Source organism: Asparagus officinalis, chromosome 1, assembly GCF_001876935.1.
Source record: "Asparagus officinalis chromosome 1, Aspof.V1, whole genome shotgun sequence".
Lineage (NCBI taxonomy): Eukaryota > Viridiplantae > Streptophyta > Magnoliopsida > Asparagales > Asparagaceae > Asparagus > Asparagus officinalis.
The window spans coordinates 5,331,217-5,348,766 of record NC_033794.1 but is presented as its reverse complement, the minus strand read 5'-3'; the positions used below and the strand labels follow the sequence as shown (position 1 = coordinate 5,348,766).

Below are 17,550 nucleotides of genomic sequence, written 5' to 3'. Positions count from 1 at the left end.
AGGCAAGTCCTGCAATGCTACGTCCGCAATCTTCGAGGAGGATGGCGATGAAGCTCCTACCTTCCCGCTGTCCGAAGAGGAACAAGAAGTATTTACCACTAGAAGCGGAAATGAGTATCACTACAATTATCCGCCGCCTAATGAGCAGGGGGTGAATAAACGGGGACCAGCCAAAACTCTCACAGAGATGGGGGTGATTACGAGTCCTACGCCAGGCGCAGAGGCTCAAAGAGAAGAATCCCCAGGAGGTTCCGAATCCGAAGCAGTCTCGTTTCAATCATCCGATTGGAAGAGACAAACCGGAAAGCTCGAAAACTCCGCAAGTCTTCGATATAATGGCTCAACTAGCCAACATTCCAGCACGGATAATGCTGTATGAGTTGCTGCGGTTGTCCAAGGAACCCAGGGAGGCCTTGCAAGAAGCTTTGGCCAATTCAGAGGTGTTTCTGACTCAAATCAAGCCGGTGCCTGAAGGGCCAGAACCGCTGAGTCAACACTGCAATATAGCGACTAAGAACCTTCCCTGCATTACTTTCACCAAAGAAGATATGCAGACGAAGAATTCGAACCACGATCGACCACTATATTTCATCGGGTACATTGGCTCCAGCAAAGTCAACCGAATCCAAGTGGATCCGGGTTCTGCTGTGAGTATTATGCCGCTTCGCTTGATGCATTTCCTCGGCATCCCAGTTAGCAAGTTGGCGTCCACGGGCACTGTTATGTCAACATGCACTGTTATCTATGGATTCAACACTAGCGGGTCAAGACCCTTGGGTAAAATCCGGGTAAAGTGCCAAATGGGTGATCTGAAGACGGAGGTCACGTGTTACGTGATTGATGCTGAGACATCATATAACTTACTACTGGGTCGGCCTTGGATCCATAGTAATGTTATAGTTCCCTCCACCCTACATCAGTATCTGAAATATGTCGACACTGGTGGAAGGGTCAGGACGGTGGTCACGGATAAACAACCATTTAAAGGGTTTATGGTAATGAATCCGACACGGAACCATCGGTCCAGGGCACAGATAGCGGAGAAGAAGCTGATTTCGAAGCCGGATTCGATTACAATGGTGGTTTTGTTTTAAATGACATTGTACCCTTTGTAATCAATCTTGACGATGAACAATCGTCAGAGGTAAGTTATAACTGGCAACTTGCCGATATTGAAATAAAAGATGATTTAGAGTACTCGTTGTCTCTTGATGATGCGACAAAAGGACTACACGATAATCCTGATTTACATACGCCGCTCCGATCATCTTATGTAACAAAGAAACGCCTCCAGCATTCTTTCGGAACAACCCTGGTCATTCCTACCAAAATAGGAGGCGAAAGAGAAGTGATTTATGGTAAAGGAGAGAATTTTCCATTACCAGATCATTTCCTAAGAGAAGACGAAGAGGAAGATAAACCTGGTCGACATTTATCTAAGTATAGTCCTGAAGCGCGCAAGCTCATGGAAAAATAGGGATATGATTTCACACTCGGAGAAGGCTTGTACTTTGATCGAGGTTCCCGTATCCCAGATGGGAGATCTGAAGACAGAAGTCACGTGTTATGTGATCGATGCGGAGACTTCGTACAACTTACTATTGGGTCGGCCTTGGATCCATAGTAACGTGATAATTCCCTCTACTCTCCATCAGTGTTTGAAGTATGTCGACACTGACAATGAGGTTAGGACGGTGGTCGCGGATAAGCAACCATTCAAGGGGTATGAGAATTATTTCACCGATTCTCTCCTTTATGGTAACGAATCCGATACTGAACCATCGGCCCAGGGCACAGACAGCGGAGAAGAAGCTGATTCTGAAGCCGGATTCGATTACAATGGCGGTTTTGTTTTAAATGACATTGTACCCTTTGTAATCAATCTTGACGATGAACAATCGTCAGATGGAGGTTGTAACTGGCAACTTGCCGATATTGCAATAAAAGATGATTTAGAGTACTCCTTGTCTCTTGATGATGTGATAAAAGAGCTGTACGACAATCCTGAGTTGTATATGCCGATCCGATCATCCTATGTAACGAAGGAACACCTCCAGCATTCTTTCGGAACAACCATGGTCATCCCGAACAAAGTAAGAGGTGCTAAAGAAGTGATTTACGGTAAAGGAAAAAGCTCTCCGTTACCAGATCATTTCCTAAGTGAAGACGAAGATGATGACAAACCTGGTCGACATCTATCCAAGTATAGTCCAGAAGCGCGCAAGCTCATGGAAAAGCAGGGCTACGATTTCACACTCGGAGAAGGTTTATACTTCGATCGAGGTCCTCGTAATCCAGCCAAAGCAGTATATGTACCAAAAGGTAAACCTGAGGATTATTATAAATATGGGCGAGGCTTAGGTTATGTTTCATCAGATGACGAATGTGGTTGGCAAATTATCGATCAAATTGCTAACAAAGCCAAGAAGGGATACTCTCCCGATGCTTCAGAGTGGGACTCCGATACAAGTCTGGGAGAAGTTTTCAAAACCCTAATGGCGAACATGACTACAGCTGATCCATCCACCATGGAAGACGACGATCAAATGCCAACATGGGAAGACCCGTGGGTTCACCATCTGAATATGCAGTATGGCGATAGGTTCGAGCAAAGAGAACCACCCACTGAAGATAAAATAGTCCAGATTAACATGGGTGATGAAGCTAACCCAAAGCCTATATTCATCAGCGACAGTCTTCCCCCAGATGAGAAGGAGGAATTGATTGCTCTCATCAGGGAATATATCGACGTCTTCGCATGGAATTATGAAGACATGCCAGGGCTCGACCCCAATGTCGCAATGCACCGCCTCGATATCAAGCCGGATGCCAAACCTGTCAAGCAACAGCAAAGACGGTTTCGTCCGCAGATTATGGAAGCCATTGAGGCAGAGGTTAAGAAGTTGATCGAATCAGGATTTATCCGAGAGGAACAACATCCAGACTGGTTAGCCAACATCGTTCCCGTCATGAAGAAGAATGGCAAAATCAGGATTTGCATCGACTTCAGGAACCTGAATGAAGCATGTCCGAAAGACGATTTCCCTCTCCCGATCACGGATGTCATTATCGACAATACATGTGGATTTGAGAGGATGTCCTTCATGGATGGATTTTCGGGATATAACCAGATCAAGATGCATCCAGAGGATGAGAAGCATACGGCGTTTAGAACACCCCTCGGCGTTTTCTGCTATACGGTGATGCCTTTCGGCCTGAAGAATGCCGGTGCCACATACCAGCGAGCGATGACTAAGATTTTCCAAGAACATCTCAGGAAAACAGTCGAATGTTACGTTGATGATTTGGTTGTGAAAAGCCGCAACAAGGAAGATCACATCAAGGATTTGAAGACAATGTTCGATCTCATGAGGAGTCATCAGTTGAAGATGAACCCCACTAAATCATTTCTTGGAATGTCCAGCGGAAAATTTCTTGGGTTCGTCGTCACCACTAAGGGTATACATATCGATCCTGATAAGGTGAAGGCGATACATGAATTGCAGCCCCCGAGGAATCTGAGAGAACTCAGAGGATTGCAAGGGCGTTTAGCTTATATCCGGCGTTTCATCTCAAATCTTTCTGGGAAGTGCCAACCGTTCTCTAAGCTGAACAAGAAAGGAGTATCATTCATCTGGGATGATGCCTGCCAAAAAGCGTTCGAAGATATCAAAACATATCTGGCGAACCCTCCTGTTCTCGTTGCACCGAAATCTGGTAAACCGTTCTTGATTTATCTCAAGGCGATGAACCACTCGATAAGTGCCTTACTAGCGCAAGACGATGATAACGGTCACGAACAGGCAGTTTATTACCTCAGTCGGACCTTGGTAGGCGCTGAGTCTCGATATCCGATGATTGAGAAAGAATGCCTTGCATTGGTATTTGCGATGCAAAAGATGCGGCATTACCTAGTGGGACAGACGATCTACGTTATCTCCAACGTTAATCCAGTACGGGTGTTTATGACGCAACCGGCCTCTATGAATTGGCGATTAGCGAAATGGGCCCTTCTCTTGTCCCAATACGATTTGCACTTCAAGCAGCAGAAGTCGATAAAAGGACAGGCGATTTGTGACCTTTTGGCGGCAAACCCGACCACAGATACGGCAGAAGTATATGATGACTTGCCGGATGAAACCCACGAGGTTAACACCACATCACACCAACAAGTATGGCAATTATACTTCGATGGTGCCTCAAGGGCAGTTAATAGAGTAATAACCCCGGGATGTCCTACAGTTTCCTCTGGAGTTGGAGTCGTCTTAATCTCCCCTGGAAAGCACGTGATGCCTCGGGCTTATTCGTTGACTAGTCCGTGCTCCAATAATGTTGCCGAATACAACGCGCTTCTCATTGGACTCAGTTTCGCCAAAGAGCTGGGGGTCGAATATCTCGAAGCTTTTGGAGATTCGCAATTGATAGTCAACCAAGTTCGCGGTGAGTATGAAGTCAGGAATCAAGACCTGATCCCGTACCACCAGGAAGCCATCAAAATGGCAGAATCTTTCGAAGAATTCTTTATTGAATACATCCCTCGTCTCCAGAACGCTTATGCAGACGCACTGGCGGCACTAGCAGTATCACTGGCACAGCCTCCCGAAGCTGAGCTGTTAGTCACAGTACGGACGCATCAACTCTGCGTACCCATATACAGTACGGAGATTGAAGAAGAAGAGGATAGAAACGTGAACGCCAAAGAGGTGAATTCAACTCAAATTGGGTCTGAGTCCCGAGATTGGCGTTTTCCCATCATTGACTACGTCCAGTATGGTATTTTGCCAGAGGATGTAAAAGAAAGAGAATCAATCCGCCGAAGAGCACCAAGATTCTTCTATAATACCGAGACCCATACGTTATACCGTAGAGGGTACGATGGTTTATTACTCCGATGCCTTTCGAACAAAGAAGCAGAAGAAGTTCTTAAGGAAGCACACGAAGGAGAATGTGGTGCGCATCAGCCTGGTCCCAAACTGTATGATCGCATCAGGAGAATGGGATATTTTTGGCCAACGATGGTTCGTGACGCAATCGAATACGCACGAGAATGCCACGCTTGCCAGATACATGCGAATTATATGCATCAACCGCCAGAGCAGTTGCACACGTCAACCACGTCTTGGCCGTTCGAGACATGGGGTATGGACATTGTTGGTCCTATCTTTCCCCCTTCAGTCAAAGGTGATCGATTCATTCTTGCAATCACGGATTACTTTTCAAAGTGGGCTGAAGCGATTCCGCTTAGAGAAGTGAAGACGAACAACGTCATCAATTTCATCAAGCATCATGTCATATACCGACACGGCGTGCCAAGACGGATCATTCATGACAACGGTCCACAGTTCATAAGCAACGCCTTCGTCAGGTTTTGTGACAAGTTCAAAATTCAAGATGTTTCGTCAACAGCTTATTATCCCGCTGCGAATGGAATAGCTGAGGCGTTCAACAAGACGATCATTAAGATCCTATCAAAGCTCGTGAAGACCAATAAACGAGACTGGGACGATAAACTCGGTGAAGCACTCTGGACTTATCGCACTACCATACGCACACCTACGGGAGCTACCTCATATTCGTTGGTATACGGATGTGAAGCTGTGCTACCATTGGAGATCCAAATCCTATCTCTTCGGATCTCTCTCGCAACTGAGATGACAACAGAAGAACAACATCAAAAACGTCTCGAAGAACTCGAGAGGTTGGATGAAAAGCGCTTGGAAGCTCAACAACAAATTGAGTTTTATCAAGCCAGAATATCTAGGGCTTTTAACAAGAGAGTCCGACAGAGAAGCTTCAAGGAAGGAGATCTGGTCCTCGCTGCTCGCCGACCGATAATCCTCAACTCCAAGAAGAAAGGTAAATTCGAACCCAAGTGGGAAGGACCGTTTGTGATAAACACAGTCTACTCAAACGACGCATATCGCCTGATTACTCAAGAAGACACCAGGCAATTAATGCCAATAAATGAGAAGTTCCTGAAAAAGTACTATCCCTAGTACATTCAGGATAACTCATTTACCGGGAAGTTCCTTGAAGAATATTACACTTAATATTCTAGAGGATAACCCAAAATCATTTTTCACCACCAAAATCCCTCACTGATCAATTTCATTGACAGTGAGTCCACCAAAAATGTCTTTCTGGCCCTCTTGACTCTTTCCATGAACAAGAGGTCCACTTTCAGTTCAGAGTCCCCTTTCGATAAACGAAAGAACTCCCTTCTTTTTCTCTTTGGTTAAGCCTTCTCATGGTCATAACCGAAGTTGAAATTTCATTTCGATAAACGAAAAAACTCATCTTCCGATTAGATAACTAAGCCTATAAAAGGTAAGTTTATCTAGATCTTCCAGATTCTCGGAGTGGAGATCCCACTTCTAGTTTCTTTCGCGCTGGAAATAGAATATAAAATTCTTCCTTTCCAGAATCAAGGAATAGAATATAAAATTCTTCCTTCCTTGTATTCGGGTTCGCCTTCACCCTAAAAGAAGACCGGGAAATAGAATATAAAATTCTTCCTTTCCCGCACCAACCTTTTCTAAGAATCTATCAATCTAGGATTCATCCTATCAATTTAGGATTCATTCTAGGAAGTTTATCCCGAATCCTAAGCAGGGATAAGTCTGCGCCTAACACGCGCTGCCGGTTAGTTCTTAAACCGTTGAAAAGAACACCCGTTCACATATTCAACATTGTGACAGGTTGTTATTAATAACACCAAAATCCATGCCTTACACGCATGGGGAATGTCATCCTGAATCCTAAGAAAGGATATGTCGACACCTAACACGTGTCGCCGGTTTAGTCTTTTACCGATTGAAAAAGACACCAGAATACCAGTCTGGGGTATTTTTATCCCGAAGCCTAAGTAGGGATAAGTCAACGTCTAATACACGTTGCCGGGTAGCCTATTCCCGTAACAATGGCGAAGCCTATGTATTCAACATCATAGCACAAAGTCTCAGAGAATTCACTCTCTTAGCACAACGTTACATGCGGAACGGATTTCGTCAATCCGCATGCTAGCCCGACTCAAACGGTAGTCGGTAAAGGCTAATCAAATCCGTTGAAGGCTGGGGATTAGCCAAAAATCCTAAAGTCAACGCCTAACACGCGTCGCCGGGTAGTCTATTCCCGTGAGAAAGACGAAGTCTACGTATTCAATATCGTAGCACTAAGAGTGTTAACTCTCTTAGCACAACGTCACATGCGGAACGGATTTAGATAATCCGCATGCTAGCCCGACTCAAACGGTAGTCGGTAAAGGCTCATCAAACCCGTTGATGGCTAAGGGTTTGCCAAAAATTCTATAAATGCGAGAGTCACTGACGCATCAGCTTCATTAGTTAGTCTCGTGACTTGAGCATCCTACGACGTTCGAAACCCTAGGGTCAACGCCGGTCAACGCGTAACCCTAGGTCAACGCCAGTCAACACGTTACGATCAAAAAAGTCAACGTACGATGTTCGAAACCCTAGGGTCAATGCTGGTCAACGCGTAACCCTAGGTCAACGCTAGTCAACGCGTTGCGATCAAAAAGTCAACGTACGACGTTCGAAACCCTAGGGTCAACGCTGGTCAACGCCGGTCAATGCCGATCAACACGTTGTGATCAAAAAGTCAACGTACGACGTTCGAAACCCTAGGGTCAACGCCGGTCAACGCGTAACCCTAGGTCAACACCGATCAATGCGTTGCAACAAAAGAATCAATACTCCGAAAAGTATACGAGTATAAACTGCTTCTTAATACTCTAATAAGGATAACTCAACAATAACACTACGCCGGACAACGCGTCGCAAAATAAAGACTCAACGCCAACAATCGATGGTCAGCAAACACGAGCTAAAGATCAGAAAATCAGGAATCAACTTCAAGTTTAAAAATTCCGACAAGGGCCAGCAGAACAGGCTTGAGGCACCGCCAGCAGCTCAGAGGACTGAGGGACAGATTCAAGCAGTTCAAGAGGTTCCTCAGGGGAAGATTGTCCCATATTCTCCATCTCCAGCAGCAGAGCAGTCTTCAGCCACGGGCAGGGTTTATGCAGTTGTAGGCGTATAAAATTGCTTATAGGTCCCTTAGCACAGCTCGGCACAAACCGACGAACCATCGGGCGACGTATCCAAACACGAGCGTCAGTCCACAACGCCGAAGCCAAGTGACACGCAACGAAGTGGATTAACGAGGCGACGAGGTTAACAAATCGCACGTAAGCAACAGAATGCATCCATTCGCGTGTGGAATCAAGCCAACAGTTCGGTGAGTCAACGAGTCATCCAACTATAGAACGGATTTGAACTCAAACACCGAGGCGGATTTACTGCCATATTAGGATTCGGACTGTCAAATCAGAGTCCGGATCAACAACGAAGCGGGTTTACTGCCAAATCAGGATTCAGATCAACAAATCAGAGTCCAAATCAACCACGAGACCGAAAAAAACGGCAAAACCCTCGGTGGCCGAGCCACCTATAGGTGGCTCGGCCAAAGCCTAGCCACCTATAGGTGGCTAGGTGGCCGAGCCACCTATAGGTGGCCGGCCCAGATCTGTGCCAAGGCACAGATCTGAGAGCCTATAAATAAGAGGCCTTGGCTCATTTTTGGAGGGTGGGAAATTTTGGAGGCGAAGCTCTGCTGGATTCAAGGCTCAGAACTAAAAAAGATTAAAGCTTTGGGACTTTGAGGACTTGCTCATCCAGATCCGGTGCTCGGCGATCGCCAACGCCAAATAAGGCAAGAGTTCGAGAGGAACCGGATCTCAGATCTACGTAGTCATCCTCCGGATCAAAGCTTGGCCTTTGATCCCGAGAACTAGGGCGATTATTTCCTTGGTGAATTAATCCCCCCCGGCTATTATTTCATTCGCGAAATAATACCCATCAAATCGTGTAGATCCGACAGGCGAAGAACCCACAAAAGCGAGTGACCGCAAAACAGGAGCTCGCGATTCGTTCGACACAAAAGGAGAAAGTTGTAATTTTTATTTCTTTTTTGATTTTGTTGTAACCGGATCTTATAAAAAGACCGGATCTTTGTAACCGATTAACTGTTATCAAGGAGTGTGCAATGGAATCAATGAAAGCTACAATTTTTCCCGCGAACAGATCCAGGGTCGAAAAGTGCATGAGCGGTGAATGAACATATGGGAACTGTACCTTCCACCACAGATGGTGATGCTTGTGCATCCTTCCTTGTCAGAGCAAAAACCTTCCACCACAGATGGTGATGCTTGTGCATCCTTCCTTGTCAGGGCAAAAACTCTTCCTTGGTTCCTTTGGTTCTGCTGCACACTCTGGTTGGACTGAGCCTTCCGCTGGGGAGCATTTGATTGCTGTGAGGCATTAGCTCGAGCCGCGTGATCTCCTCTTGGTGCTCGCTCTGTTATTGCTTGATTCCTCAAGGTTGGACAATCTATCTTGAAGTGCCCAGGTTGACCACACTCGAAACATGCACGATGAAGTCTGCAATATCCAGAGTGATGATTGCCACATCTAGGGCACGCTGCTGACTTATTTGGCTGATTTGCTCGATCACGACGAAAGGGAAATTTTGCTGTCGCTGACCTCCCGGGCTGATTCGATGCTGACTTATCGGTTGTGGGACCTCCTTCTGTTCGTGGGCGTTTAACTAAACTCTACTTCTTATTGCGGATCTCCTGATACTCTAGCAGGTCTTTCTCAATTTCAAACGCAGTCTCCACCAGTTCTGCGTAGTTCCTGATTCTGAGGGCCACTAGTTTCCCTCTGATATTTCCCCTGAGTCCCCTTTGAAACTTCTTAGCCTTATCTGATTCTTCAGCGATCAAATGTGGAGCAAACCTTGATAGTTGAGTAAACTTAGCCTCATACTCTTGGACCGTCATGTTATTTTGTTGCAAACCTTGAAATTCAATAGCCCACTGATCCCTAACACTCTCCGGGATATATTTCTTATTCATAAGCTCCACAAATCTATCCCAATCAATCTGTCTCTGGGCAGCCCTTTCTAATCTTAAGGTTGTCTTCCACCAATGTTCAGCTTCCCCTCTGAACATGAAGGCGGCAATTGACACCTTTTGCTCCTCTGTGCAACTTAAGACTGAAAATATCTTCTTCATTTGTAAAATCCAATCCTCCTCATCCAGGTCAAGCTCTCATCCAAGTGGAATTCCCTCTTGGAACTCATCAAGTAGGGGCTATTGTGCTACCTCAAATTCCCACTCCATAGGCTCCTCCGCTGGATCCTCATCCTCCATAGGGTTCTCCTCGGGGTCCTCCTCCTTGGGATCCTCCTCCATGGGGTCCTCCTCCTCGAGGTCTTCCTCTATAGGGTCCTCCTCGGGGTCCTCCTCCTCGGAATCCTCCTCTATGGGGTCCTCCTCCTCAGAGTCCTCCTCTTCAAGGTCCTCATTCTCAAGCTCGCCACTCTTCGCCAATTGCCCACGAGTGTGATGGCTAATCGAAGAGTAATCCACTCTCTCCCCAAATGTCTCCTCCGGGTCAGTCTCCTCAGAGCTGATCTCCCAATCCTCTGAAAGTGTTGACCACACCTCCCCGCTGCTAATGGATCCTTCCATCTCAGAAACACTCGAATCTGAATCTGCCATTCCTACCAGAAGTAACCTATCAGCCTCCAATGGTACAAAACCAACCTAATAGAAATCTAGATATCACAAGAATGTCATGGAAAGATAATTCCTCCATGACTTGTGTTTGACACCGACTAGAAAGATCCCTACGTCCCCTAGGTATTTCAATGTAGGACTCTTAAGGTGTCAACCTGTGCTCTGATACCACTGTGTAACGCCCCTCCTCTGGGAGGTACATAAAAATTTGAGCATGACCTATCTGTAATAAGAAGGGTCGACCTGCTAAATCTTTATGCACATCACAACATAGATATACTGAAGGGCGAAAAATAAAGCAGTAGAGAGGCATATGCAATACCCAAGATCACGAGGTTGACAGCAGAGTCCATTGAATACCAAAATAGAAGAGAACTAAAGGGTAATACAAAATATTACAATAATAGCAGTGGCTACAAAATTAATACATGTTTTATAAGTCAAAGGTACTACAAAAGTGAACATAAATTAACCCCTATTAAGATTTTCCTCTGGAGCTAATCTTCAAATTCAGGGTCTGCAATGCCCTTATCCTTGCTAGTTGTATGACTTGCGAGTGGATTCAGAAACATAGGGGTGAGCCTAAGGCCCAATAGGTAACCATAAAAATCTCGGGTACAATCCAAGGGAACGAATGAAAATGATAGACATAGATATCAAACTTGAACAACGGGATCTCAACATTAAGTTGCTATTCTTATATCGTAATCATTGACCGAAGTGAAATAACATGTAAAGATGAATAATCAAGGTCTAATATTCAGGATTCCAAACTCCCCAATCATGGGATAATCAATAAACCGCGCATGCTTTTATACACCCACCGGTGAGCGTCCTCACACAGGGCATTGTCCCACCGGGACACTATAACATTACCACCCACCGGTGAAGCTTACTTCACACAGGGCATAATCCATGAATATAGACAATCAAGCATCAACGAAGAGAGGAATACTATCATTATCAATAGTTGAACCATCGAATCAATTCGAATTGTTGCAATGAAATCATTCAAGGATATCGAAGGTATAAAACTGAAATAAACAACATTAGGATAGCAATGATTAACCAATCAACAACGAGCCCATGCATGAGGTGAATCAAATAGGAATATTATAAAAGTGATAAGATATACAATTAGCATGGGAAACTAACTCGCAGGAATTTCAAGAAAGTAATCAATCGAACTCTCAAAGACTTGAGAGGAAACAATGAAAGGTTACTTACCGATTATGTCGGGATCCTCTCGGCCAACGAATGAATCCAAGATTCTCTGTCCTATATATGCATGTATACCCACATGAGATTCTAGACACTATGTCTTTTAAAACTTTAACTTAAAACTTATATCATGGTCACATGAGATTCTAGACACTATGTCTTTTAAAACTTTAACTTAAAACTTATATCATGGTATAAGCTACATCCTAGATGATTGCATCTAATATCTCTAATATGCACAGCAACCTAAGTAGTGTACATGCAGCAGATTTAGGTGAATAGAAGGTACAGTAATTGATATCCAAAATATATGAAACTAGTCTCAAATGACTCCATTATGAGTTTAATTTCAGAATATAAAACTTTTACATCAATGCATGGTGTATAGTAAGAGTCATGCTCTCAGAAAACTACACCTATCAAAACTGTAGCAGAAAAACAGAGATCATCATTTGGGATGAATAATTTATTTCGGGTACTTAACTATATCCCAAAGAGCTCATACTTGGTATGTAAGTAATATTATGGATTAGCTTCCATGTCCCATGAGTTTCATCAATTTTGCATTTTTAAAATGCATGTTACATGCAAAACAACACAGGGGGGTAGACTGGAATTTCCAGCACATACGCTAGCTATTAGAACTAGGTTTAGGCCTACCAAACGTTATTAAAATTAATTCAAAACCCTATCAACAGAAATACAATTGAGTCTAGTTTTAGAAATAGAAAGAATTTCATGCATGCATGGTATATGTTGAGATATATGCTCTTTACAAAGGACATGACTCAAGCAGACAGTTTCAGACACATGCACTGAGTTAAACCATACTTTTAAACTAGTAAATGATCTTAGAATTAAACAAACAAGAGAAAGTCTAGTTTTTATAACAGAAAGAATTTCTTCATTTGGATATATACAAAGAAAGTTATGATCTGTTTAGTGGTAGTGTATCTTGCTGGAAATTTCTGCACGAAATTTCTGTTTCAAGATAAATTGACATGCATGCCCTAAAATGTTACATGCAAGACTAAATCCAAATTAACTATATAATTCAGTTCTAACATCCTTAATAACAACATGCAACTGAGAGTTTTACCTAGGGTTTTGACTTTGCCCCACTTCCTCCACCAAAGCCCTCAACTACCTTCTTTCTCCACTCCTTCTTCTTCAATGTTCTTGAGAGATGAAAGCTTTTGGAAATCTTTTATTTTTTTTTTTCAAGAGGAGAGGTGCTGGAGACGTTCAGAGGAGAGGGAGGAGATTTTTAAGAGATTTTTCTTCTTAAATGGCAAAGTGAGAGGTGGAGGGCACATATATATAAGCCCATGTGAAGAGAAATCCTCAATTTGGCCAAAGTTGAGGGGTTTTATGCAAAATTTCCCCCACTAACATGGCTGAACAAATATAATAACTATGTTAATTAGAGAGTTTCACATTAGGTATTTAATGATTTGGTTATCTCTAATCAAGGTTTAAAGCATGGTTAACTTAGGTTTACATGCTAAGTTTGTATGCATGCTATGACTTAGTTAACTAGATCACAATATGAGAATTAGCTAAGTTAAATTCTCATACTAGAAGATTATATGAGATGCAATGAAGAAAAGCATCTACTAAAATATGGATTGGTATCGGTAACGGTATCCGATCAATGAAAGGAAAAAAAATTTGGAATGTTACAGTATTAATTTTTGTATTATTTATTACATTATTTTATGTATCATACATAGTGTTTTATTGTGTGTTTTTCATTAAAAATATATACCATTACTTATATATTTTCAATTTTTCAAATCATGTTATTAAGTGTTTTGTATTGCTCTAGACTCCACATATACATTACATAGCATATCTGATATTCAGATTATTTTCTTGTATTACTTTGGCATATCTATATGGTGTATGTGTGCACTTTTTCTGTCATGCCATTTGTCATTTACTTATGTTATAGATTAATATATATTGTTCATATTTTTAATAAGTTCATGATTTTAATATTCTACATATGCAGTATATTCCTATCATTTACATTTTCAGTACATGGTTTCTTATGCTAGTTTTGTCTTGTTTAGGTTATTTTAGTATGTTCACATTGTTTTCATTATTTCTAAGAGTGATGTATTTCTATTTTGTTATTCAGGTATTATTTATATTGCTATGTTTAGAGTTGAGTTACTAATTATATAGTTATTTTGTTACATTAATTATTATCCTTTTATAATTAATATAAGAGGTTATTCTAAATAGCATTTGTGGGTATGTATAGTATCTATTCATAGTTTGTTTATAGTGTATTTGCATATTTGTTGTTTGTTTGCTTCGTTTTCGATATGTATTGTTTTGTCATTGTGGAAATATACATTGTATACGCGTGTTATTTTTCAGTACTTATTTTATGGTATTTTTAGATTTTTACGTCTTTTATTGTGTTATTAGTTGTTCATTCTCTATTCATTATTTTTGTTTACTTGTGTTGTGTTTTATTTTTTTATTATTTTATATTTACTATTCTCTTTTTAATTATAGTGTATTTACATATATTATTATATTTATGATGTATATTTTTTATTGATTTATAGTCATTCATAATTTCTAGTATCAACTTTGTCTAATCGTGTTCTGTTTCATGTATTATCAGTGTTTATGTTCACATGTTCATCAATCATTCATGGTATGTTTATTTACAATATCTAGGTATTTTTATTATACGAATTTATGCCCTACTTATGTTTTCATTTGTTTATAAATCTATTTTATCTTCCACAGTTCATGTTTTATGTATTATACATTTTAATTTATATATATTTATGCTAATTGTATTTATGTGATTTTTGACTACTATACAATATACTACTATGTCTGAATTGATTTTATATAATGATAATTATTATTGATGTATCTTGTTTATATTTATTATTTTACCTTATGAATATTACTAATATTTTTGGTTTATTATATTGTTTGTCGAATACATATATGATTATGTCCTTATTATGTCTTATATAATATGTCTATTTTGAATCGCCTGCATACTCTTACGTCTATTTTTATCATATAATATTTTATGACTATTTACATGTCTCTTATGTTGTCTCTTATATTTATCTAAACTATATATATGTTTGATTCTTTACTATTTTGTTTTGGTTACATACTCTTTAAATATTTCTTTTGCTTTCGCTGGTATATAATTCACCTGTTAATTGTATTGTGTTTTTATGTTTTTTATTTTATCATATTTATCATTTGTTTACGTATGAGTGACTTATATTTTGTCTTTTATTTCTTTTATGCTTTTCTTTTATTATTTTTATTATTTAGTTGATATGCTTTATCATATATTTTAGTGATTGACAACTTTTGAATCATGTATTTATATCATATATCATATTTTGAATGTTATATGTTTGTTATATTTTACCAATTCTGTGTTATTGATTATGTTTTAACACTGTGATGTGTTGTCTTATGATACTATATAAATAATATCATGTTGATATTCTGTTTTTCTATGATTGTATACTTGTTGTTGACTTCTTTGCTATTAAACTATGTTGACTGATACTTATATTTTAGTTTGTGCCCAGATGTTGTATTATTTTATAATTTGATATGTATCAACTATTTTATTTACTATATACATGCTTCTTTATACATGTGTAATCTTTTTTCAATATATGTTCACTCTCTTTATATTACACATACATCATTCTTATTATTTATATTATATACCATACTTTCTTATGACCTTATGTATATATATATTCCCTTGATGATTTGCGTACTTTTTATACTTCTGCTTTATCATTATTCCTGCTTATTTTATATTCTTTGACTATACATTATTGATTTATACTATATACATTTTACTATTAACTGTTATCATCATATTCTGTTTGTTTGACTTTGTATTTGACATGGCCATATAACGTATATTTGATATTGATGTCTAATGCATTCTCATAACACGTTTCATGCCATGTATGTACAATATGTGTGTTGATGTTCATGAACACACAGTCGATGAGGGTCTTCCGTTGATGATGGAGGCCGGGAGGATAAAAGGTAGGGCCGACTCCTCCTCCGACTCTAAGCCTGATTCTGAGCTCGCGGGGTGTTATGATAACCTGCACATGTGAGAATCGCAGGAGTACGGGGCTAGTTTCTCTCGTGGTACCTCCAACGGTCAAGTCAGCTGGAGAGCTTGAGGGAGGTTTTTTAGGAGGTCCCTGGGCCATTGAGGTCCTTGTAGGGGGATCCTATTTTAGAGTTGAATTTCTTTTTATGTAAAGAAAAAGGGGAGTAAAGTTCAGATGTAAAAAGAAGAGGAGATCCAGCACCCTGCCCTTACCCTCCTTACCTCCTTTTATAGTCTATTGCCTCTGAGATTTTGGTTTTTCTTTTGCACAGGAGGACAGTTGCAGGGTGAGCAGATGGGCTACTGAGTCATCCTTCTCCTTCCAGATGTCGGCTGGCAATTAGAAGGGAAGTCATTCGAATACAGGAGATAGATGTCCTCTCAGTATCCTGGATTTGACAGATGAGGTAGGGCAGAGGATAGGCCTGTTGCTTAGTTGTCCTTCCCCCTCCATATGGCAGCTGGTGATTGGAGGGGAAGTAATTCGAACCCAGAAGGGTATCATAGCCATCCCAGAGAATTGACTTGTGAGTAGAATAAGCGGCTTATGCAGGAGATTTGTCAGAGCAGAGATCTCGATGGGACTGATCAATACTAATGTGTCGATTGACATTTGCAGTGAGCTTGGTCGGATATTATCCTTTAGTCGAGGCGGGTTGATCTGTGAGTCATCATTATGATTGGCCGACCCGATAGTCGAGTGAGCTTTGGGTCGAGTGTATGGTCGAGACGTCTGCTCGAGGAGTCGTATTAATTACGATGGACCGACTGGACCCGCACTTCGAGTCGGTCATGATGACTCTTGGTCGAAAGATGGCTCGTCTGCTCGACTGGCCGATAGACTTGACCTCGGCTGTGCTTTAAAGCCGGTTTGGACTATGGCTTTTTTAAGCATATGCAGATAATCTCTTGATACTTATCTTTAGATGGTAAATTACCATAACAGTTAGCCTCTTTCATTCAGAGTTGACTTTAGTCGGGTCCGAGTGAAATAAGTATGAGTTTGCTTGGGGTGTTGAGACTTTTTAGCCAGTTGATCGTGGTTGGAGACGTAGCGTGGGATTTGCTAACCGCCAATCTTCTGTAAATTAATGATGTTGGTATTGGGAACCTCTTTTTTCAAAGGAAACGAGGCATCGTAGGTAGAGTGAATGGCGCCTTTACTTGCCAATTGGTTGGCATAAGCTACGAGCGGCGGTTGGCCTTTTTGAGCGATTCGTTTCCGATTTCCAAAACGGATCTTCCTTAGTAACTCCAGGACCGCGCCTCTTGAATTCTCCTGCATGCTTCTTCGGAGGCTTATAAATAAATCCTGGCGCTGTTTTGAAAGAACACTCTATATCAGGAATATTTCTCCTTGTTAATTCTTCCTTCCTTCTAAGATATTTTTATCATGGATTTTACTCAGAATGACCGCGAGAAGAAACTCAGGGTCCTGTATCTATCTAGGTCGAGGATGACTTTGGATGAGGCAAACTGGCTGCATGATAAATATGACATTTCTCGTGTGACGATGATCGTGGGGGCACCGGACAGCCTTACTCCGATGCATATGCATGGGGAGGATCGGGTGCCTCTTTATCTGGCA

General features: G+C 41.3%; 2 protein-coding genes across 2 annotated transcripts; both read right to left on the bottom strand.

The window, feature by feature from the left end:
• LOC109829752 lies at window positions 9,632-10,093 on the bottom strand. The gene has a single exon (XM_020396780.1). The coding sequence runs from the start codon at window positions 10,091-10,093 to the stop codon at window positions 9,632-9,634; it is 462 nt and encodes a 153-aa protein (XP_020252369.1).
• LOC109829745 (glutamic acid-rich protein-like) lies at window positions 10,172-10,582 on the bottom strand. Its single transcript, XM_020396778.1, has one exon. The coding sequence runs from the start codon at window positions 10,580-10,582 to the stop codon at window positions 10,172-10,174; it is 411 nt and encodes a 136-aa protein (XP_020252367.1).